Source organism: Rhodnius prolixus, unplaced genomic scaffold (genome assembly GCF_049639745.1).
Source record: "Rhodnius prolixus isolate KJV_2025 unplaced genomic scaffold, Rpr scaffold_6, whole genome shotgun sequence".
NCBI lineage: Eukaryota > Metazoa > Arthropoda > Insecta > Hemiptera > Reduviidae > Rhodnius > Rhodnius prolixus.
In genome coordinates this window covers 4,178,666-4,201,151 of record NW_027411634.1, presented here as the reverse complement: position 1 = coordinate 4,201,151, position 22,486 = coordinate 4,178,666, and the positions used below count along the sequence as shown (strand labels likewise).

The window sequence follows — 22,486 nt, the reverse complement described above, 5'->3', positions numbered from 1 at the left end:
TATTATTAAACTCTGTTTTATTTCAATGGGACTTTGATATTGGTTAAAACAGTGTCAAACCATTTTTGTGATTTCTGGGGCGTTTAAAAGTTTTAATAGGATATATTTGTCCAAATTTTGAGAAAGCGTCAATGTTTGTTGAGTGTTTCTTATTTACTAGAGTTTAGTATATCTATGTAAATTATGTCAAAAGAATATTTTGGGTTGTTGGTTAAATTATTTGGTTGTTTGTAAGGGTTGCGTTCGTGCCTTGTTATGCTGGCTTATTATTCAGTTATTTATGAATTTTTGTATGTTGTTTAATTCTTCTTAATTTTCAATTGAGTTTATATGGAGCTGGAATATATCGTTCTATATACAGTAGTCTCTGAGCTTTATTATACAACTTTCTAAGGTTTTTGGGTAAAAGGCGAAAGATTTATTCGTTTTGAAGAGAGAGATAGAGATTAACGGGGTGCTAATTGCAGGTACTGGAAGTCATTAATAAGTAATTGTTCTAGATGAATTAAAGATTATGGGCAACTGGTTGCTAAGTTATTTTGTTCGGGGTCTTTTAACGATGTAACAACATGTTCTGCAACTACATTTTCTTGAAATCTAATTAAGAATCTTTTTCTGAATTCAGATCCATTAGATTCACTTCTGTGCTAAATACGTTTTTTGTTAAGGGTACAGTTTAAGGTATTCAAAATAATGCTGGTGGTTTCTTTGTCAGTCGACGAGACTAATTATTCAATAGGTTTTCCAAATCTTGCAATTTTTTTCGAATTTTATGTTTCTTAAGATCCTATTCGCTTTACCCACAATTTTACTTTTTACATTCATAAGGAGTATTTGTTTCTGTAACTAGTAAGAGCTGAGTAGAGGTCTTCTACATTAATTGTAAATTGTGTTTACTGTCTTGGGGTTAGTGTCGTACGTTGGTACGGATTCAAGTACAAGTTTAACTTCCATTATCGTACATTAGCCAAGTGTGTGTGTAATAAAAATATTTAAACGAAATGGAATAGAGAATTCAAGTAAATGAATTGAAAGAAATAAAATATCTTCTTTCATATACTAGAACAATTACTTACTTGCTTTAAAAGTTAATTGCAATGGTGGCAGACTCGGTTAAGTTACACGCAGTCTTTTAAATAGAATTGTCTCGTGACACCTTTGTTAATGGTATTAATCAATTGCACCTTTATTATTTTTATTTTTAATTTCAGTTATTTTAAAATATAGTTAATTTGTTTAAAATACAATTGGCCAAGCCCTACGTTAATCAAAGCTCATTTAAGCCTTAAAGCTACTCCAAATTGCATAAAAATCAGGGTGGTTGCAAATAGAACTGCAGCTCACAGGTTTCAGACTTCCTGTTGTTGTTTGGATCCTCGTAATAGGTAGAAACCGGGTAGTTTGGTCATTGAGCTTGAGTTACTTCTTTGCTGCTTCAACGGACTGGTACTGATTGTATCTCTGGTTGTTGAACAGTTTGATGTTCCTTAAAGCTCTGAGTTTCTTATGTTCAAATGACTATTTGCCCTGATGAGTGTCCAAGCTCTACGCTATTCAAAACTTCTTTAGGCCTTAAAGCTAGTCCAAAGAAAATTCAACAACAGCAACATAAGCTGAGTCTACGTCAAAAATCAGACCCTGACTCCAGCCACCTAAGAATTCATTGAAGTCCAAATAAATGAAACAACAATCTTAAGGAGTTATCTTGCATCTAATCTCTTCGCATAAACCCAAACATTTCTCAGTCATGAGTTGATATTTGTATTTATATGATAAGCTTTCTCAAAGAATACTAGTTGTACGCTCAAAACCATCAATAAAAATAATTTAGAATTTTTTAAAAGTGTTTTGAGAATAAATATGTGTTATGGAAAAGGTTTTGAAAACTACATGTTTGGGCATAACGAAAGCAGTGACTGAGACTACCTTCCTACCACTGCTATAGGGATGTCTGTCTCATACAATACCACCATTCTCGATGGGAGATCGGCAATGAAAGCTATCCTCAAACTGGGAAGAAGGGTTATTTTCTCATTATTCACGGGATTCTCTCATCTCTCTTCTGGATTTCATCCTCGGGTGAAGATGATCTCAAGCAGTTAAGCTTCATAAAATACTTATCTAAGAAGCTGAGTTCAAACTGGATGTAATAAAGGTACATACAAAAGACCCAGTAAGGAAATAGGCTGCTACCTATTAATTGGTAAATCCAAAACATTAATCCAGTATCGCCGATTCATCTTATTCTTGTAAATGTTGATCCAGATAAACTCATTGATAATTACTCCATTAGTGAGATAAAATTTTGCTTCATTTTGCTTATAGATTTAGTTTTTACATGAATTTCTATATTTGTGATCTCTATGTTTATGTTTACAGCGAATACGAGCCAGTACGCCACATATGTGTTCCATACGTTAGATCAAAGCAACAACGGTACTCTTAGTTTTCAGGTAAAGCATAAATACAGTTCTAAATAGATGAAATGTAAATTTAATTTCAAATGAAGCGAGAGAAATCATTTGATTTCTAATTATTCATAACACAAATTAATATATGTATTTCAAATTACTTCAGTTAAAGTTTCTAACATTTCGTTCGAGATATATTTGTTTTATTATTGTCTTATCACCATACAGCCAACTTCGAAGTTCATTCCTACCCATAATATTTGTTCTTAACGATGTAACTTTCTATCTACAAATATATTTGTTTATCAAATCTTCAACAGGTTTCAGGACATAGACATTTAGAAAAGATGATGTCTTCGTATCTAAACGGCGCACTCAAATTTTTGTACAGCGAGATGAACAGCTCATCTCTTTCTTTCTTATACAGTGGGCACTCCATGACGACATGTTTAAAAATCTTCTTCCTCTTTACATTTTTTCGCACAACGGAGTAAATCGCTTATCAATTCGATGTAGATAGGACCCGCAGAATACATGGTTCGCTTTCTATCTGCTTATTGCAAGAACCATTCTTTTGTTCATGCCTGTACCTTTAAACCAAGGTCTTTTAGGCAATTGGTTCATCATACTCTTGAAAAATTTACCCTTCTTACTGTTACTGTAGTCTGTTTGCCAAATTTGTAAGGCGGTTTTGGTTATTAAACAAAAAATGTTTAATTTAAAGAAAATCATTGATGATGCCGTTCTGGTGTAATTTGAAAAATGGAAAAATCGGGAAACAAATAATAGAAATCCGGAAATCCGAAAAAACTACACGTTCTAGACTTTCTCTTACCACTGTCTATGTGATTAAATTTTCTTCAGTTTCGGTAGGATGTTGGCCTAACATAAATTATGTTTTAAGTTCTAAAGAAAACTTTATTTTGGCCTGGATCTAGAGAAATACAAAATACTCTTCCATCGTGAACTTTTGGCTTTTCATTTTGTACTCATAAATGTTATGCACGTATTTAAACCGGTCGGTACTACCGCGTTCTTCTAAGGCAAGCCCTCTCGTCTTTCGTACCCTTAAAGCTAGAATCGCTCAAGGAAGTATTCAAGGTCTTTTGCCTTTTTCTAATACACCGTGCCGGGATTATCTTTGACCCAAAACATTACTGTTTCAACATTCGCTGACAATACTGCTATTCTCTCATCACACTATGATTCTATTTAGGCCAGTCACAATATTAAAATTCATTTAAACCTTCTCGAAACGTGGTTCCGCTGATAAAAAAACAAAAATTAATGAACAAAAATCTGTGTACATCACATTTATTTTACAGAAATCCGTGTGTGTCTACCAGTTCAACTGGACGGTGTTGCTATTCCTCCAACTGACGTAGTACGATAATTAGGACTGTACATTGACAAGAGGAATCCATATACTCGACTGAAACGAAAAGATGTGAACAAACATTTCGAACCACTTTCCAGAACTACTTGATTGCAGATCAAATCTTGACTTGAATCACTAACCATTTACAAAACACTAGACCGCAGACAAATGGTACAGACGAACGGAGCAGAAGTATGGGCTCAACCGAACATTCAATTCCGAACGGGTACAAATACTGCAATCCAAAACCCGCATTTCAACCCACTGAGTACTAAAATGATACTTCAAATGTTAGGTCCTCAGTGCTGGATAACAACAAAACAGATTCAATTAAGCAAACCACCTTTATCTAACAGTCACTATTTGGACAGTATCAACACAATGGCGCTGTTACATATAGAAGGAAGGGAAAACGTATGCACGTATTTGAAACAATACAAATACACAATAGAAATCCATTTACAAAATATGAACGACCATAATAACTATATCTCTGATACACTTTTAAAAATCATTCCGTACCAAACGCCCAGAAAACTTGCTGAGCAAACCTCATAAAAAAATTAAAAGTCATAAAAACTATAATAGAATTTACCAGTACATACGGTTCTTTACAGTTTTAAAGTTTTCTTTATTAGGTTTAACTTATTGATGCATTTTATTTTAATGATTAGAATCGCAAATTCATCAATAATTATTTCCCATTACAAATGAAATATGTTTAATTAATTCTGCGTTTCATGCCCGAATTTGCAGCCCCCCTCCGTATAAAAATATACTCCTATAAAATTTTAAAAAATTAACACATGCACTAAACGTGACAGAATTTTTAAACAACACTAGGTTTAATTAATTTATCTTTCATTATTTTTCTCTTTTTTTTTGCGATTCAGTAACATTTTGAATAACACTACACTCTAGTGTGTGTAACCTTCCTCACTCAGTCAGTAAGTTTATTACGACGTATGAACTCGTGTTGTAAAAGTACTGTACACCTAATTAATCCTGCTGAGGATGAGTCCAAAACTGGTCAGGGATGAAATTAACATGCGTGTCACCACGAAAAACTCTTTACGGTATTTTTAACTCATACATTTATCTTCACAGCTCTCTTAGTGATTACACAAAACTCCTCAGTTTCTTTTTGAGGCACCTCTTGTTAAACAAAATCTTGCTTAATTCTTGATCTAATTTAGGATTTATTAATAATAAAAAAATTATTTTAGTTGTTTATTTTTGTTACAGGATTTTGTACAAGGGCTTTCCGTACTTTGTCGTGGTTCTTTAGAGGAACGTCTGCGTTGGACTTTTTCCTTGTACGATATAAATAGAGATGGTAAGATAACCAGAGATGAACTATGGGACGTAGTTACTTCGGTGTATAATCTACTTGGAAGACTGTCACCACAACCAGAAGAAGAAGAAGCACTTGCGGGAAAAGTAGATCTTATATTTCAGGTTAGTTGATTTGTTTAATATACCCGTTACTCTAGTAAAATTGCCTCTAGACAGTTTATTTGAAAATAGCTTGGGGTACAACTAAAAGAATTAAGGTTTCCCAAAATTGTCGTCACTTTAATATTTAATTTAAAAAACTAAAAATAGGACGACACAGATTTGGAATTATTGTATTTTTGACCATTATCATGAATGTTTATAGTAAAATAAGAACGTGTTGCATTATTTTCATCATTATTTCATGCTGATTGTGTACCAAAAAAAATTGTGCCGGTTTACCAGAAATTTCATACCAGTTTAATAATATAAAATAAGTTTTCTTGTTAAAAAGAAATGGTATTGTGTACCCAGAAATATGTAATTTAACTATTTTTGTTATCTTCAGGGGGATTTTATTTTCTCTGACATTAAAATATGTTTGCATTTGAGCAGGAGTGAATGATGAAAGTAATGCATCAATTACTTCGTACTTTTGAGAAAGGATCCAACAAAAATTAAAGAAATTTGTAGAAATGCAACTCGTTGAATGATATATCACGGTTCGCCTAGAACGATTTTAATTGAAAAGTTCACCAACATGAAAAATTTTTCTTTCTCCTTATTATTTGGGTCAAAACTAACCAAAATCCACTGAAAACCAAAACGGTTTACGTTGCGAATTTTTTTAAATTTATTTTTCAGGTCAAAAAACCGCTCTTTTTGCATTGTTAAGCTAATAAATGGAAAAACAATACAGTTTTTTGCAAAACCAATGCATGCATTTTGAAGCTGAGGGAATTTCCGACAGATTGATGTATTTTATAAATGATAAAAATGAAATTTCGACATTCAGAATCAATAAAAAAGACATTTTTGAACAAGTAAGGCAAAAACAAGGGTTTCTCGCATTTCAAAGCTTACTTAACAAATAAATCATCGTTTTTTTGTGGAAGGGAATGGGACTTTTCAAAAATGAGAAAAATTCCTGCAAAATACAATATTTATACCCTGGGAAAAGTGAAATTTTCCAAGTCAAATTCATTTAATGAAATTTATAAATGATAAATTTATAAATATTGAATTTTGCAGGAATTGAAATGCGAGGAACCCTTGTTTTTGCCTTATTTTGCTCAAAAATGTCTTTTTTATTGATTTTGAATGTCGAAATTTCATTTTTATCATTTATAAAATACATCATTTCTGTCGGAAATTCCCTCAGCTTCAAAATGCATGCATTGGTTTTGCAAAAAAACTGTATTGTTTTTCCATTTATTAGGCTTAACAATGCAAAAAAAAAAGCCGTTTTTTTGAACTGAAAAATAAAATAAAAAATCCGCAACGTAAACCGATTTGGTTTTCAGTGGATTTTGGTTAGTTTTGGCCCAAATAATAAGGAGAAAGAAAAAATTTTCATGTTGGTGAACTTTTTAATTAAAATCGTTCTAGGCGAACCGTGATATACATTTTGAGGGGATCCAACAGTTCCATTTTACATAAACTCGGGATACACATAGTTCTCGTACTTTTCTAACAAGAATCAGGAAAATAAAGATCGATATTGGTAGGTAACCCCTAACTTTGGGCCTTTTCCTTATAAGATTAATGAAAATTTAGGACATTACAGAAATTAGATTACAAAACCTCTTTATCTCTTACATCATCCCATCTGATTCCGCTCTTATTTGCCGAAAGTTCTGACCCATAACCACAGTTCTGTTTCTTATGAATGAAAAAAAAAATCTCTTGTCAGATTCACATGACTTTCTCTCTGTGATTTCTATTAATAGAAATTTAAGGAAATTGTGTTATTTTCTATTTAAAATTTAAAAAATGTTTTATTTGTCAACTTTTATTGATTGATCCAAAATATTTGCGGTTAAATAGTTGTATTCCTTGCTGCCTGCTTAACTCGAAACTGGGACTACCGAGTGGTAGTGCAGAGGGTTAACCACTCAGATAATTTCCTTCTTTCTCCCATAATGTTTGCTGACTCTCTGAAAAATCAAGCTTTTTCTTATATTTGTGTTTTGTTAACTTAAGTTACCATAACTACAACAAATTATTGTACAATTAATAATATCGATTATTAATACATTTTTCATTAATTGTCTTCTTTTTTCTTTTTTTTTTTTACAGAGAATGGATCTAAACAAAGATGGTGTAGTTACCTTAGATGAATTTTTGGAAAGTTGTATCTCAGATGAGACTATTACAAGATCAATGGCTGTATTTGATTCAGCCATTTGATATTATTTATTTAGAAAAGTAAATAAATTAGTGGTACACGTAAGTGCTCAATGTTAGAAAAGCCAAGATAAAAAGCGAAGAAGGAAAATAAGCAAATAAAACAAAAAAAAATATGCCTGCCTTTCCGTACTGTGAAAGAAGAAAGATTAAATTTAAAAATAAACATTCAATATTTCAATTTATGAAGAAAACATAAATTGAAAATTAAAATGAAATTGAATAACTTGTAATAATTATAAAAATCCTTTCCCCTGTTTCCCCCAATGTAATTGTGATAGAAGTTCAAAGATGTATTTTTAAAATTAAAATAAATTAAAAAAAAAAAGGAAATATCTAGTAAAGATCTATAAGCAGTTTTATCTGAAACTAGTCAAGAATTTTTTTATTTAAAAAAAAAGCAAAGTATGTTATGTCTGTATTTAAATTTTTTAAAAATATTTCTTAGGTGTGATACATTTATTTTAATTTTGAATCATTGTAAGAAGGTGTTACACGTTGTTATTTACTTATTTATTTTGGAAATAATTAAAATAACAGGAAAGCAATCCTTATCCCCCTTTTTCGAATATAGAGAAAAAATCTGAATAGAAATAGGTTAAAATAAATAAGATCATAGATGTAAAAAAACAAAGAGATCACTAAAAAAAACTAAATGTAAGTGTTATGGTGTTCATTCAATGTGTCCATCCCAGAACTATTTGTGTAAATAAACAATAAATAAATCTTGTGAAAAAGAAAGAAAGTGAAAACTAACTAAAAATAACGTTAAGTTTTAACAATAAGCTATTTTTTATGTTCAACTTAATTTGTACAGAGAAACGTAACTCATAATTGTAAATTATTTAATATTTTTTAAACAATTTAAAATCAATATTAAATGACCCCATCAAAAAAAAAAAAGATTCAGAAACTATTAAGATTTCATTGTGGCTACTGAAGAAACATTTCTATCCTCTCCAGCCTCTCTCTATAAGTACTTCCACCTCGTTGGGTCGAGCTTGTTGTGGCAAACCCTTTATTGGAACGCAATTTATAAAGGATCTAAAAGATCGCTGTCTCTCTCTCCTCCCGTGATTGACTACAAAGGAACTGGAATTTTACCCCAATGGTGGGGGGGGGGGGGGAACACTAGAGATGTTTTCTGTAACGGAAGAGCACTCCTCATGCGGCCATGACGAATAGTGATGTTCCCTCAGTGGTGGTTCTCGGTTAAAGAAAAACGTATACCCTATTTTCTTGTCTTATATTCATTTTTTTATTTTTCTTTCGCCTACAACCATTTCTTGTGGAATGAATTATAGACAATAGCCCTAAAGAATTGTGGAAACTTGAAAGAAAAATTTTACGTCGTCGGTTAAAAAAAAAAAAAGATTTAAATATAAAGAAAATAAAATCTATAAATGTGCTCAAAAATAAAATTTAAAATTGTTTTTTGGGATTTGGAAAAAAGAAAATCCATGGATTTTTTGTTATATATTAAATTTGGAAAGACGACCTGTAAAATTGTATGAGAAAAATATATTTTACAAAATAGAAACGTCCTTTCTTTTTCTTTTTTTAACTGAATCAATAAATAAAATTTAAAATTTTTGAATATTTTTTTAAGAAATTTGCTGTTTATATGAAATTCAAAAGGAAATAAATTGTACTGATTAAATTATTGTAAAAAAAAAATAACGAATAAGGCAAGATTTGATGATCAATTTTGTATAATTAAATTAAATAGACAGTTACTGTATCACTTTATCCATAAATAATAGGAAACTTTTCTGCGGTTTAATGTGAATTGTATTAATTCTTTTTTAAACATTTATTTTTGGGCCAACACAATATTGTAAAGTTTTTCTATCTTTTTGCTAAAAACTTTAACAACACAACTAATGCCTGCCACTAGTTAATTTAATATGTGGGTTTGATAAAATAATAAAACTCGCTAAATTTGTAAGTAATAACCTGATTTATTAACACATTAACATTTACCAGCAACTAACGCTATTCATTACAATTACCATTTACAACAGTCACAACAGTTTACTGTTACTTACTCACTACGTAACGCCACAAAACTGTTCCACGACTGACCACTGGTCCGCACTGCACCGAATTGCGCTAGACTCAACTGCACTAACAAAGCTCTACTCACTAACTGACTACCTGCCCAACTGGCTAACACTGAAGCACTAACACTGACTCTCTCAAAACTGTCACTTCCAAAGTGTCTCTCCAAACTAACTTTCCAAGACTAACACAAAACTCACTCAAAAGACTAATTTCTCAAAACTAACTCAGAACTTGACTAAAAACTGACTTCTCCAGCTGTGTCTGCCTCCCTTTAACTGCGACTGCCCCATTCCTGCCGCTCACTGGCTGAGGAAAACACATACTGCCACCACCCCAACTGGGGCCGCCCTCTTCCAACTCTCTGTCTCACTCCAACTCCGTCTGTCTCGCTCCAACCTGTCGCTCATTGGCTGGAAAACACATACTGCCACCACCCCCAACTGCGGCCTTTCTCTTAGCTGGCTTTTACACAGCGGTGGACCGTTACAGGCTACGGTCACTAAACTCCTGGAACAATCTAGATCCTTTCTTCTCCGGCGCAGGTAGAGGCCGGCCCTTTTGTTTACACAGTGGTGGCCTGTTACCGACTTTGGTCGCTCAACCCCTAGAACAATCTAGGCCTTTCTTTTCTCCCCAGGTCAACTTCGTTACAATATTTTTTACTGTGAGTAGAAAATGAAAATTAATGAATGGGTATCAAAATGGGTAATCTGATTGAACTGCTCACGTTAAGTGCAAAACCTAATCAAATTCTCACCAGTTCTTTATTGAACAAAATCAAATCTAGTAAATTTTACAGGAGCCCAAAAATCGCCAATAGAAATGAAATTACGCCATATAACTATCATATTTTCAAATGTTTTGTTTATTCGAATTCTTTTTAACTATTTTAGAGTAATTAATGGAGTGATACAGTAACAAAAGATATTGATTTTTTTATTATTATTATTATTATTATTGTAACAATAGAAGAATGTGAAAATTACTTGCACTTATTATCTCCCTAGTGAATACTAAAACTTTTTTAAGATTTTTTTATTGATTTTAAATACTCCTATTTAGTAAAAACAAAATAATAGTTTTATATGAAGAAATTATTTAATTTGGTAAAATATAATACGAAATTATAAATCTCCAATAACAGAATATTTTAGTGAATGGTAAAATTATTTTTTAAGAAAAGTTTTTTAAAGTATTAACCAATAATTCTTGTTTACAGTTTGTTTTTTTAAGTTTTTTACAAAACTTAAAAAAGTCTTTAACGCTTAGAAAAGAACAAATAATTTAATTGGATCTCTTAAAGTTGAAAATAAAATAACTTTAAAAACTGTAAATGACTGTAATTAATTGTTCTATAAATTTGGAAATTTATTTAAAAATAATAATAATAATATAAAATGATTAGTTTATAAATAAAGATTTATTTGTGCGTATATTTTAATTTATTGATTTTTTTATGTGATAAAAGGAAAGCGTGTGCGATTGTGCCAATATTTTTACGTTTTGAAGTCCCGTAAATCCTTGGAAGATCGCAGCATACCTAATCTTTATTTTTCATTTGGTTTCCAATAAGGGAACCTACAGCAACTTAGTACCAAAATCTCTCAGATTAGTGGACCCTATCTCTTCTCAGTAAAATTGTCATTGTATGTAATATAACGATCAAACACTATTATTTGAGTGCATCAGACATAGTCTAATTCTAAGATGTTTCTGTATTTTCCACAGATTGTATTCTCAGCAGAGAGAAAAACTAAAAATTACGAACCAGATATGGTATTGGCCCATTGGTATTCATTAGAAAAGAGTTTATTACTTGTGTGGATGCACGAATATAAATTGCTTCTAACTTCTGACTTAGAATATTTTCAGAGGTAAGCGTAAAAGACATGACAATAATAAAATGAAATGCCTTAAATATATATAAATTAACTAAAGTGTAGCTGTCATTGATTCAGATAGGTACATTCCAATTCCAAGTCGATCTAACTTGACTAAGTTTCTAAATCGATCATCTGTAAAGTAAATTACTTGGAGTGAAGTGTTCGTCCCTTTCAAAAATAGTTAATTTTCAGTAATTACTGGATACTTTTCCAAAAGGATCTTGTGTGATCTTTGTTACATTTCATTGGAGAGAGGTGAAATAATTAAAAAAGCGTATTTAAAAACAAATAAGAATATAATTTGAAATAATTATTAATACAAAATATAATTATTTTAGCCAATGAGCTAATGGTTATAACGATTGTTGAAGGACAACTTATTTCTTAAGATAAGTTATATAAATTTGTAGCTGAAGGTTGGGCACTTGGTAGTCCGAACTATTCTTTTCACATACTTTAGACTCAGCACTATTCTTCAATCTTAGAGCTGCTATTCTTAAATATTTCGGGCAGCTTAGTTCAAAAGGGAAGAGATTGCATCTAACTTTGATCAGCAATTGTATATCGTGATATTTTTCATTATGATCTTGAAAAATGATGTCACTTTATCAATGAATGCTATAATTGTAATTCTAGTTTATATTAATAGCTTCTAATTCCCTATAATCAATGTGACGTTTTAAGTGTTCCCTGACTACTCACAGAAACATTGGTTTAATTATTATTTGTTTCCTAAAGAAGTGTATTGTAAAACAATAACTAAAAAATTAGTACACGAAGTAATTAACTAACATTAAAAGCAAATATTGTTTTTACCTCGGTAAATTCTAAACGTTGGGTTAAATAAATAACTTTTTTTTTTGCTTTTGAATGGTATTTAAGGTTAACAAAAATCATGGGTCATGCAGTAATCTAGGGTAACCAAATTACTAGTAAGATGACCAGAAAAAAGAGCATCTACCACATTCAGATCTGTCCTGGTTGATATTCATCCCTATCACTTTGAAAATTAAAGATTTTTCTTCCTAATTCATTGAATAATTCATTTCTGTTATTAATAATGAGCTTAGCGCGCAGTTGACTGCTGAAAGTGAGATTGAACAATAAATGCAAGCATTATCACCATTTTTAGCATTAGAGTATTCACGCAATTATGGACTTATTGCTAACATAAGGAGTGATTCTATTTTTGTAAAATAGTAATTGTAAACTAAGGCACCTAATAATTTAGTAACCTTGAAGTAAAGAGAAAAGTTAACTATAATAAGAGTAAAATAGAATAATTGCGGAATGAAATTACTCACGTTCAGATCAAACTAAAAGTAGAATCATTGTGTAACTAATCTGGTTTCCATTACTACCTCTGAATGATACTAGAGACGAGTTTCATCCATTCGATTAGGCTACCTATTCCAATATTTAGAGAACTTCTGCTACTGAAATTCAACAATACGCAAAGAAAATGAAATAAATTCCCAACTTATCACAAATATAAAACACATTAAAGTTTCAAAATATTTCCCAAATTCTTGTTTTCGAGGTGGCTCGCCTTCGCTTCTTTCTTTTTTTTAATGTTTCATGAAGAGAGGCAGGCATCTAAGCGTATGTTCTGTTAACGAGGAAATATCATAAGGTAAGCAGCAATACTATTCGTTCTTCTAATATCATCGAACCTATTAAAGTTTCAGTGACAATAGTGCTGCATTTGTATTAAGTAAAAAAAATTCTTACAATATAGTTTCAAAAAGCGCCACTAGAGTGCAGCACTAACTGGACTTTTATCTATAGAACTGTAACAACAAATTACCTTCAGTACGATCTAAGACTTTAAAGGGGAAGTATCTATTATTGGCATTCTTCAAAAATAGTAGTTCGAATAAGCGCCACTAGAGTGCAGCATTAACTGGACCTCTATATATATAGTAATGTAACAACAGATTACCTTCAGTACGATCTAAGACTTCAAGGGGAGAGGACACTTTGTCGTCGGTCTCTCTAAATATGTCTGACTTGTCTCAAAATATCACACAAACAAATTACTTTTAGATTCTAGAAGATGGAGGAGAGAACACTGCTCTGTTGTTGGTCACCCGAAATATATCTAACAAAGTCTCCAAGTGTCTCAATGTTGGTTAAAGTAAGTTATAAATTAATGTAAGAGTGTGGTAACAAATGTTGGTTAAAAAGTTTTTAATTGATGCTAAAGTTTTTAAATAATTAATAAAAATATATTCATTTAAATAAGAATGAATAAAATATGGCGCTTCTCTTAAGGATCACAAAAATTCGAAGGTAAAGTGTCCTTTATGTATAATTAACGATTATTAATCATAAATCAAGAGAAGCATTAACTGGACCTCTATATATATAGTAATGTAACAACAGATTACCTTCAGTACGATCTAAGACTTCAAGGGGAGAGGACACTTTGTCGTCGGTCTCTCTAAATATGTCTGACTTGTCTCAAAATATCACACAAACAAATTACTTTTAGATTCTAGAAGATGGAGGAGAGAACACTGCTCTGTTGTTGGTCACCCGAAATATATCTAACAAAGTCTCCAAGTGTCTCAATGTTGGTTAAAGTAAGTTATAAATTAATGTAAGAGTGTGGTAACAAATGTTGGTTAAAAAGTTTTTAATTGATGCTAAAGTTTTTAAATAATTAATAAAAATATATTCATTTAAATAAGAATGAATAAAATATGGCGCTTCTCTTAAGGATCACAAAAATTCGAAGGTAAAGTGTCCTTTATGTATAATTAACGATTATTAATCATAAATCAAGAGAACATTAGCCCCACCCTCCCACCCTGCGAATTTAACTTGCCTATATAGAAGTAATGTCAATATGGCCTCTAGGGAAGGAACATTCATTTATTGTTTTTTTCCCAGGGAATACAATTTATTTTAAAATTATTTTAATTAAATATATTAACAAAGACATATTACCACCTAATTATAGTTTTTTCTAATTAAAAAAATAATAAGCACACTGGATTAATTAAAGAAAACAAAGAAGAACAAAAAAGTGTTTGTTACTTTATCAAATAACTACCAGAAAGCAGCACCTATTCTAAAAAAAGATTTACTTTTAAGATTCTGTAACAAATTCAGGTTAATAAGAAATGTACTGTAGTCAGTTAATGATCGAAATAGTTTCTGTGAAGACAATGTACCAGCTTTATTCTAGGATGAGGTATAATCTTTTTTACGAGGTAAGTGGAACCCTTGTGGTTGAATCATTTGTTAATTTTCTAAAATTGTCCAGTTACTGGATATCCATCAAGGTACTTATTGAACGCATGATTTCGAATTTAAGCCGTATAGCATGTTGATACATCTAGAAACTTTTGGCCGGTGATGTATTCACTATAAATAGGAAGTATTGCGATAATCGTAAATATCAGAATACATAATTATGGTATCTAATTATTGTCCACTTGATTCTTTAGAGTTTTTAAATCGAGTTAACGTTTATGCGGAACATTCCTGCTTTCAGGTTTCGGAAGAAGACCTGTGTACTACTTCTACTAATAGGGAAGTCTTTTACCTCTGAAATTATAGGCAACATTATTACTAATTACGGACAGGTACAAAAGACACACTTTCACTGTCACCAAAAGGTGGGAACCTTAGGCCACTTTTCAAATTCATCGCCGAAGTTATGATGCATTACTGTTTAAATTAAATGAAACTTTCCATTTTTATTTGGCTTTTTTGAATCTTTTTACTATATCTTCCGAATTAATATTTATACAGATTAAAGATATAACCTTCAGTGTTATTCTTTTGATAAAAAAAATTGGTTCTGATGGGTCACTGCTATTTATGTTTGTAATGGACATGTGGGACTCTTGGGCCACTTTTCAAATTCATCACATTATATACAAAGAAAAATCACTAAGTTACGTTGTTTGTTCAAAGATGATCCATTAACTTGAGAGGTACTTTGAATTGCAGTTACGGTAATATAAATATTTTGAAAGATGGGTAAATAATTATTTAAAGTAATTTAATTTCTAATAGACCGTAATATAACAATAGAATCTATCTATAATTTTTGTCACCAGTGGCACGAGATGCATCTGATAGATAACCAATGTGGAGGTTATACATTGTATTGGTTGCAATCACGTCGTGTCTCGGTGCGTACATTTTAGCCGTAAAGTGCAAGGTGAAAAGTGATTTATAGGGAGAGATTGGATAAATATTGAGGGAGCAAAATGGTTTTGTTTAACTGAGCAAGAGATCTTTGCTGCTATTTTGGGATTTATTCAGTATTCTTTGTGCTTAATCGGAGAAAAGATAGGAAAAGGTAGGTTCCTTTATATATCTTCAGTTTCTGCACACTTTACTTAAAAGCCCAACTAAACCTCAATATAAACAAACTAATCTAACCTAACAGACATTCTTCAACTTTCCTTACTTATCCTTGCAATACAACACTTCTTTGTTCTCTTCTTCCTTTTGTTCTTGTTAGTATCTCCGTTTTAAATACCTAAACTATTATTTTTCACACTTCTGTGATGCCTTGTCTTTGAGTATTTCTATCATCAATTTGTTTTCGCTTATTTCTACTTCCCAAAACGATAGCATATTACTAAATGTCATACTGAAGTTTAGATCCATCGTTGCAGTGTTCCACTTTATAATTTCTTATTCAAGAAGTATTGAATAATATGAATAGTTTTAATAACACTTTTATAAGGTACGTAATCTCAGCTAAGAATTAATGCAAATAAACTTTCTTTTAGTTCACTGCACTCAAATACCGGCCAAAGTAACAGGACCTCCAAATTGTACATGTTTTTATTCTTAGGGGACAAAATAGTCCTAGGATAATAAATTTATTTTCTGTACTTACGAAATCCTCCTTGTTGTTTAAGAATTATAGGTTCATTAATAGAAAATTAGCTAAGTTTCAGAATTTTTTGCAGGCATTGTCTCAAGAATGCAATGTTATTATTAATAACGAAATTGAAGTGATGTCCAACCAAGTTCTTAATATAAAAAGTCAAGTTACTAATTGTAAATAAATAATATTTATGCAATATTTAAAGACATACTGTATTTTAGGAAAATAGTTATATTATCATTAGCTCTGTAATAAGTCGTGTATTCAATTATGCTATTGAGTTTATTGCGAATTCGTATGTTCTACTTTGCTACTCAGTTTCAGTAGTGATGTGTGTTTTTACAGTTAGTAATAGCTTTTCTTATTTGTTTTTTCCATATTTTTTAATTAATGATTTTTTAGAATTGAAATTTTATTGTGGAATTAATTACTCTTTCATTTGCTTGTGCATTAAAACCTCGTATGGCAGTTGTGTCAAACATTAAATCTCAAAACATTAATTGGACGATTTTAGAGATAATTGTGTCATCCACATCTTTGTAATCATCAAAATTGCATTAAAAAAATATATGTATAGGAAGGTAGTGCTTTAATTTAGTATTTACTGTTTATAAAGTGTTTCGTTCTTCGACCTCTAAGCAATTCGCCGGCAAGCAATTACCATTGAGATTACATCAACTTCTGTTATACTTGGGTTGAGTAATTCGCATCCATTTCTATATTCGACAGTTTACAAGGAATTCAGAAAATCAACCAAGTGTTCGTGTATTACAGGTAATTTTATCCATTTGTTAATGCCTACAAAGCTTTTTAACAGAAAATCAAACTTCTCTTAACAAGAGCTTTCTACCTATATTTCTAAGAGAAACAGTATTAATGTAGAAGAAATTATATTACGATTAGATTTCCAATGATATTTTATCATGAAAATTAATAAAAATTTAGATTTATAATTGACAAAAATAGTTTATTTATTTATTTATTGTATTTGTGGTCTTGTTTGCACATTAACCATTACTTTATATGAGAGCTGGAAAAAACCAACATATTGGTATGCACTGTTACAGTTGGCTCCAAACGCCTCAATTTACCAATATGTTGGTGGAAAAAAACCAGCCCTATCTTTTCCCAATATAGACAAAAATAGTAAACAAACAATTAAAAAGCTTGGACAAAATAGTGCAGAGCACACTATCTACCGGAATAATAGTGAACTACAAAGTTATATGGTTCCTAGTTCTGCCGCTAGATTGTGTGGGCATGTCAGTTTTTCAATTTTCATTGAATCACTTGACAATATCAAATCTATTCATTGAAGTGTTTCAAATATGTTTTCTTATATATTTTTTTTTTTTCAGGCAATTTAGATTGGTTCATTGTAGCTTGTGAAAAATCCTTAAAGGGGTTTTATCTTCGATTCCATGTCACAACTAACGTCTTCTATAACCATCTACATTTTGAATTTTTCTCTCAAACAAAATGATGGCCTACATTTCTAGGTGAGTGTACATTGCATTATTAAATTGTTAGGTAATATATACCCTTGCTAAAACCTTAGTAGTGATTATATTCTTCAAATATATTTTTATATACAAAGTAAAACTTTAATTACCATTTTATTTATTAAATCTTTGAAAAGAAAATGTTTCATTACATTTAGACGTTTCTTGTTGTAGAAGTGAAAGTTTCATCCCTATTTTGCTTCATTCATGACTTATTCAGTAAGTAAATTTTCCATTTATGTAAAATAAACTTTATTTCCAACAAATCGATCCTATCAGTAACGATTTTAGGTAAATTTATATACATTTATATTTGTCAATTAAATTATGAATGATTTGACAATTAATACCACTTTCACTCGCTGTCTTCAAGTTGATATAAATGAAATATATATGAAAAGATACAAGTTCTGCATAAGTAGCTAATTTCTTGCTTAATACGATGATTTAAAAGTAAAAATGAAAAATTACTTTCAAAATCCTAAGTATCTAGGTTTGAATAAAATACTTTCAAATTCCCTTTTGTATTTCATTTTAACTAATGTTTGTTTGTTTCACTATGTTTCAGCTTAAACCAGGAAGTTGAGGAGGTGACAATTCCATCCAAGTGTTATGAAGTTGCTATAGTTTCACCAGAAGAAGGGTAATGTACCATTTTATTAGGTTTTGGTTGAAAGAAATTGTAATGCATTCTATTTATGTTCTTTAAATATCAATTTATTATTTAAAAATATTTTTATAATTTTTTTTTAAATTTAAAAAGGTTCTAAAAAAGTATTGTTTATTGTTTATTTAATACGCTAAAAAATAAGTTAGGAAGTTGGTATTAGTTTTAAAAGTGTCCACTATGCAGCAGTGCTGGAACACTTGATGGAAGGGGTAGAGCGATGTGTTCACTACAGATGTTCTCAGAGCTTTTTTTGTTACGTGAACTTAGTATTTTCCTTTCTATGATAAGAAAATATACATATATAATTTAATAAAAAAACAAAAAATTACTAAAAAAACGTTTAAAACTAACAGAGAAACTTAATGAAACAAAGAAATTTGAGGAAAAAACAAAAATAAAAGATTAGTTCCAAAAAAAATCCGTCAGCGGGCGCCACTTATCTCACAGGTGTAAAAATAGTTCCAGAAATAGCCACCAGGTGTAGCAGTGCTAACCTTCCACTATATATACGTGAACAGCACAGATTCTCGTCAGTAAGACTTGAGTAATGCTGAGGGCAAGATCGCTCCAAACATAGTCTAGTCTAACATTCAACACCTCTCCCAAAGAATCATGATGTTGGGTGATAGTAATGGATATGTCGCTTGGTCGGTGGGAGACCAACTATTCTCTAGGTTAGAGAGGTAAACTGGAGTCACAGTAGAGTAGGTAGTAACCAACGTCAGTTAATAAGTGCGCAGTTATTCTTAACAAACACACCACCTGAGGGAGAAGAATGAAACTAATATTCTACAAAAATAAGGAAACTGAGAGCAAATTTGGTTGAAAAACAAGTAAGTTCTTAATCTTACATAAAATTGCATGTGCATGACTGGAACACCTCCAAGTTCACTGGTTTTCTGTACTCAATATTTCTTTGCAATGTAAAGTATAAATGATAAATCCCTTTTTAGCTCCTACTTTTTACTCTCCATTTTGCTCCCCTTCCTCTGCAGTCTTTAAGTTTAATGATTTATTATTTTCACAGAAAAATTAAGATGTTTAAAACAATTTTCCCCATAGGTATTTGATAAATTATGAGATTTAAGTTTTATAAAACCTAAGTTAAAGTTTTAAATTAAAGTAAGTTAATGTAAGTTTGCTTCAAAAAAGGTTTATTTCAACAATAAAATGCTATAACATTACCTCAGAATTGCTTGTTAATTTGCTTGCTGAAATTTTCATCAATACGAATAAGACGATGTTGCCAGAATAAAGAAAAATCTTTTAGTAACTATCTTTATTTATTGCCTAACATATATAAAAATGTAGCATGCAAAAAATATGTTGCAATATAAACTCATAACCTTCATAAAAGTAGGAGAATAATTGAAAAATATATTTATTTGCTTACCTATTTTGTTTTTAGCTAGATATAATCTTTATTTAACCTTCTATTATATAAAAGAGTAGTTTAAAAAGGGGAATAAATGAAGAAATGTTGTATAACCTGACCGCAACCTTCCTCTATGCAGAGAGATGTGCACTCGACAAAGGTTCTAGTTGTTACGAGTGTTTATTTAAAAAATGTTTATTTCACTTAAAAGAGTGCAGTAAACTGCTATTTTGAAAATGAATTAAATTCACATAATTACTAACACTCAGTTTTACTTTCTTGCGTTTTCTTTCTAAAAGATTGATCTATTTTTATTTAAATGTATAAAAAATTAACATTGATTTTCACGGAAGTTGAGTTTGATTTGTAGGAAGATTCAGTAGACGAACAGTCTATCTCATTGTATAATGTTATTTTTCAGAGTTGAAACAGGCGAACCTGGAGTGCTTCCTGCCAAACAGGGTCATCGAATTAAGCCAAAATGAAAAAGACGTTGGAAAACACCTATCCAACTGCAATTCTTTATTATTTAGTCGATTATTTGTAAAAAAAATATATTTGAAGTTTGAAAATGTAATGTAAATTTTAATTTTGTTATGTAGGTAATTTTAAGAATCATTTCCTAAAAGATGTAATTGAATTTAAAATGTTTTTGTAAAAGGAAAGAAAAAAAATGTATAATTGGTAGCAAAATAAAGAATTATCTATAAATGATTAAAAAAGTCATTATGTATTTTCTCTTTTCCCATAGTCTTGTTATTTTTATTATATTTGCAAAGTTACAACTAAAAACAAAGTCAAAAAAGACTAAAAATGATAAGAGGCAAATTAAAGTAATGTAAAACTAAAAATTCCGTTTACAATAAACAAAAAAATAAAATAAAGTAATAGTAGTACGAAAAAATGGCGTCAGAGAGCGTTAAAAAGCAGAAAAAGAAAAAAAAAGTTGAAAAAATTGCATCAGAAAGACGTAAAACAGAAAAAGGAAATTTAGTTCACATGTTTGCCACCAGGTTGCAGCACTTACTGGACTTGTTTACTATGTAAACAAAATTTAGTTCACATGTTTGCCACCAGGTAGCATTTAAACTGTTTATATACAACTGTCAAACAAGATGTCTCCTCAGTACGACTGCAGAGTCGTACTCGTGAGGAGGGGGCTATGTCGCTCGTCGTTCCAAAAATATCTAATCTAGTCAAACAAAACACCTCTCTCCACATAAACAATCTTTGATAATATGTCATGGTTAATGGTTAGGGAGATGCGTTCACCTCGACGGTCGGAAGGCAAATATTCGCCCCACCCGGCCCGGCCCGCGCCGCGAACTTTCTTATATACCCTCTAGATGGCGTCATATCACCATGACAACGGGCTCCCCACCACTAATATTAGTTCCACCAGCTGTCACTAGATCGCTCGTGCTGTCTGTTTTACCTCTCGTAGCCTTCCTTGCACACTCTCTAGACTTTGGCAGCCATTGTTGTAACCTTGCTAAATGCTTCTTACACACTCTCACGACTCTGGCAGCCATTGTTGTAACCTTGCTATCTTCTTACACACTCTCACGACTCTGGCAGCCATTGTTGTAACTTGCTATCTTCTTACACACTCTCTAGACTCTGGCGGCCATGTTTAACCTTCCTTTTCGGTTTTCTTTTTTGTTTCTAACACTCTCTAGACTTTGTAACCTTCCTTTTAGGTTTTACTTTTTCTTTTTTTTTTATTTTCTTCATCATTTTGAAAGTTGAATACAATATTATTAATTTTTTTAGCCTTATTTTATTTTTTTATATGAATTTAAAGATTAAAAGGAAAAATAAATAAAATAACTTTTTATTACTGTTCAGCAACAAAATAATTCGTTTTCAACATGCAATTTTTAATTGAGATAAACACATGCATCTTACGTACAATAATTACATACTTTTTTTTATAGGTTCCTAACCAATGTTTGTTGATGCATTCACATTGGATTGATGTTTTACGTCTTTTTCACTTGGGCTTCCATTGATGAACAGTATCAACAGTATTAATTCTGAAAATCAACATTATTTATTGTAATAAAAGTAATTAAAATGTTTACTGAGTTTTACCTAGTTTTCATTTTCATTTTTTGTATTTTCTTCATCATTTTAGAAGTTGAATACAATATTATTAATTAAGAACCGGCGAAGCGACAACATCTTCCTACCCATCATGATTCTTGGGGAGAGAGTTGATGAATGTTAGTCAAGACAAGATATGTTTGGAGCGACAGAGCGACCTACCCCCCTGCATTACTCAAGTCATACTGACGAAAATTTCTTCTGTTGCCGTATATATAGAGGAAGGTTACAGCGCTGCTTTCTACTTTTTAACAACACCTGATAGGTGGCGCCCTCTGACGAATGTTTTTTGGAACTAATTCTATAATTCTTTTTTGTTACTTTTAACCTTTTTTAGCACTTCTTTTTGCATTTTATTGACTGAAATATACATTTTTTTTCTTGTAATTGAATATGTAAAAGATGCAAATAAATATTTGTTTTTTTAAATCTAAGGTTTTTTATTCTCCTACTAGATAATTTATTTCTTTATATAAAAGTAAAAAATTCATATAAATTATAAGATTGTAACATAAACAAGCATATTACATATTATAACTAAATATTTGATTTAGTCAT

The 22,486-nt window shown here is 30.9% G+C and overlaps 1 protein-coding gene and 1 long non-coding RNA gene across 19 annotated transcripts in view; both read left to right on the top strand.

The window, feature by feature from the left end:
- Positions 1-10,043, top strand: part of LOC141461362 (neuronal calcium sensor 1-like) — a 340,287-nt gene extending 330,244 nt beyond the window's left edge. For all 15 annotated transcript variants that reach the window (XM_074142364.1, XM_074142350.1, XM_074142356.1 and 12 more), the window contains 3 exons: positions 2,380-2,453; positions 5,035-5,247; positions 7,363-10,043. In XM_074142364.1, the coding sequence (XP_073998465.1) occupies positions 2,380-2,453; positions 5,035-5,247; positions 7,363-7,473 (398 nt within the window). In that variant the 3' untranslated portion in view covers positions 7,474-10,043. The remainder of the gene's footprint in view (positions 1-2,379; positions 2,454-5,034; positions 5,248-7,362) is intronic.
- A 4,463-nt stretch (positions 10,044-14,506) lies between these two features.
- Positions 14,507-22,324, top strand: LOC141461355 (uncharacterized). 4 transcript variants are annotated; one of them, XR_012462784.1, is made up of 7 exons: positions 15,096-15,410; positions 15,491-15,735; positions 16,358-16,448; positions 16,892-17,049; positions 17,634-17,774; positions 17,952-17,996; positions 18,346-20,726. It is a non-coding gene; the product is annotated as an uncharacterized lncRNA (long non-coding RNA). The 4 variants fall into 4 exon arrangements; XR_012462782.1 differs by adding an exon at positions 21,960-22,324 and having other exon boundaries at positions 15,097-15,410; positions 16,358-17,049; positions 18,346-21,880; XR_012462781.1 differs by lacking the exon at positions 16,358-16,448 and having other exon boundaries at positions 15,111-15,410.
- Positions 22,325-22,486: the final 162 nt, after the last annotated feature.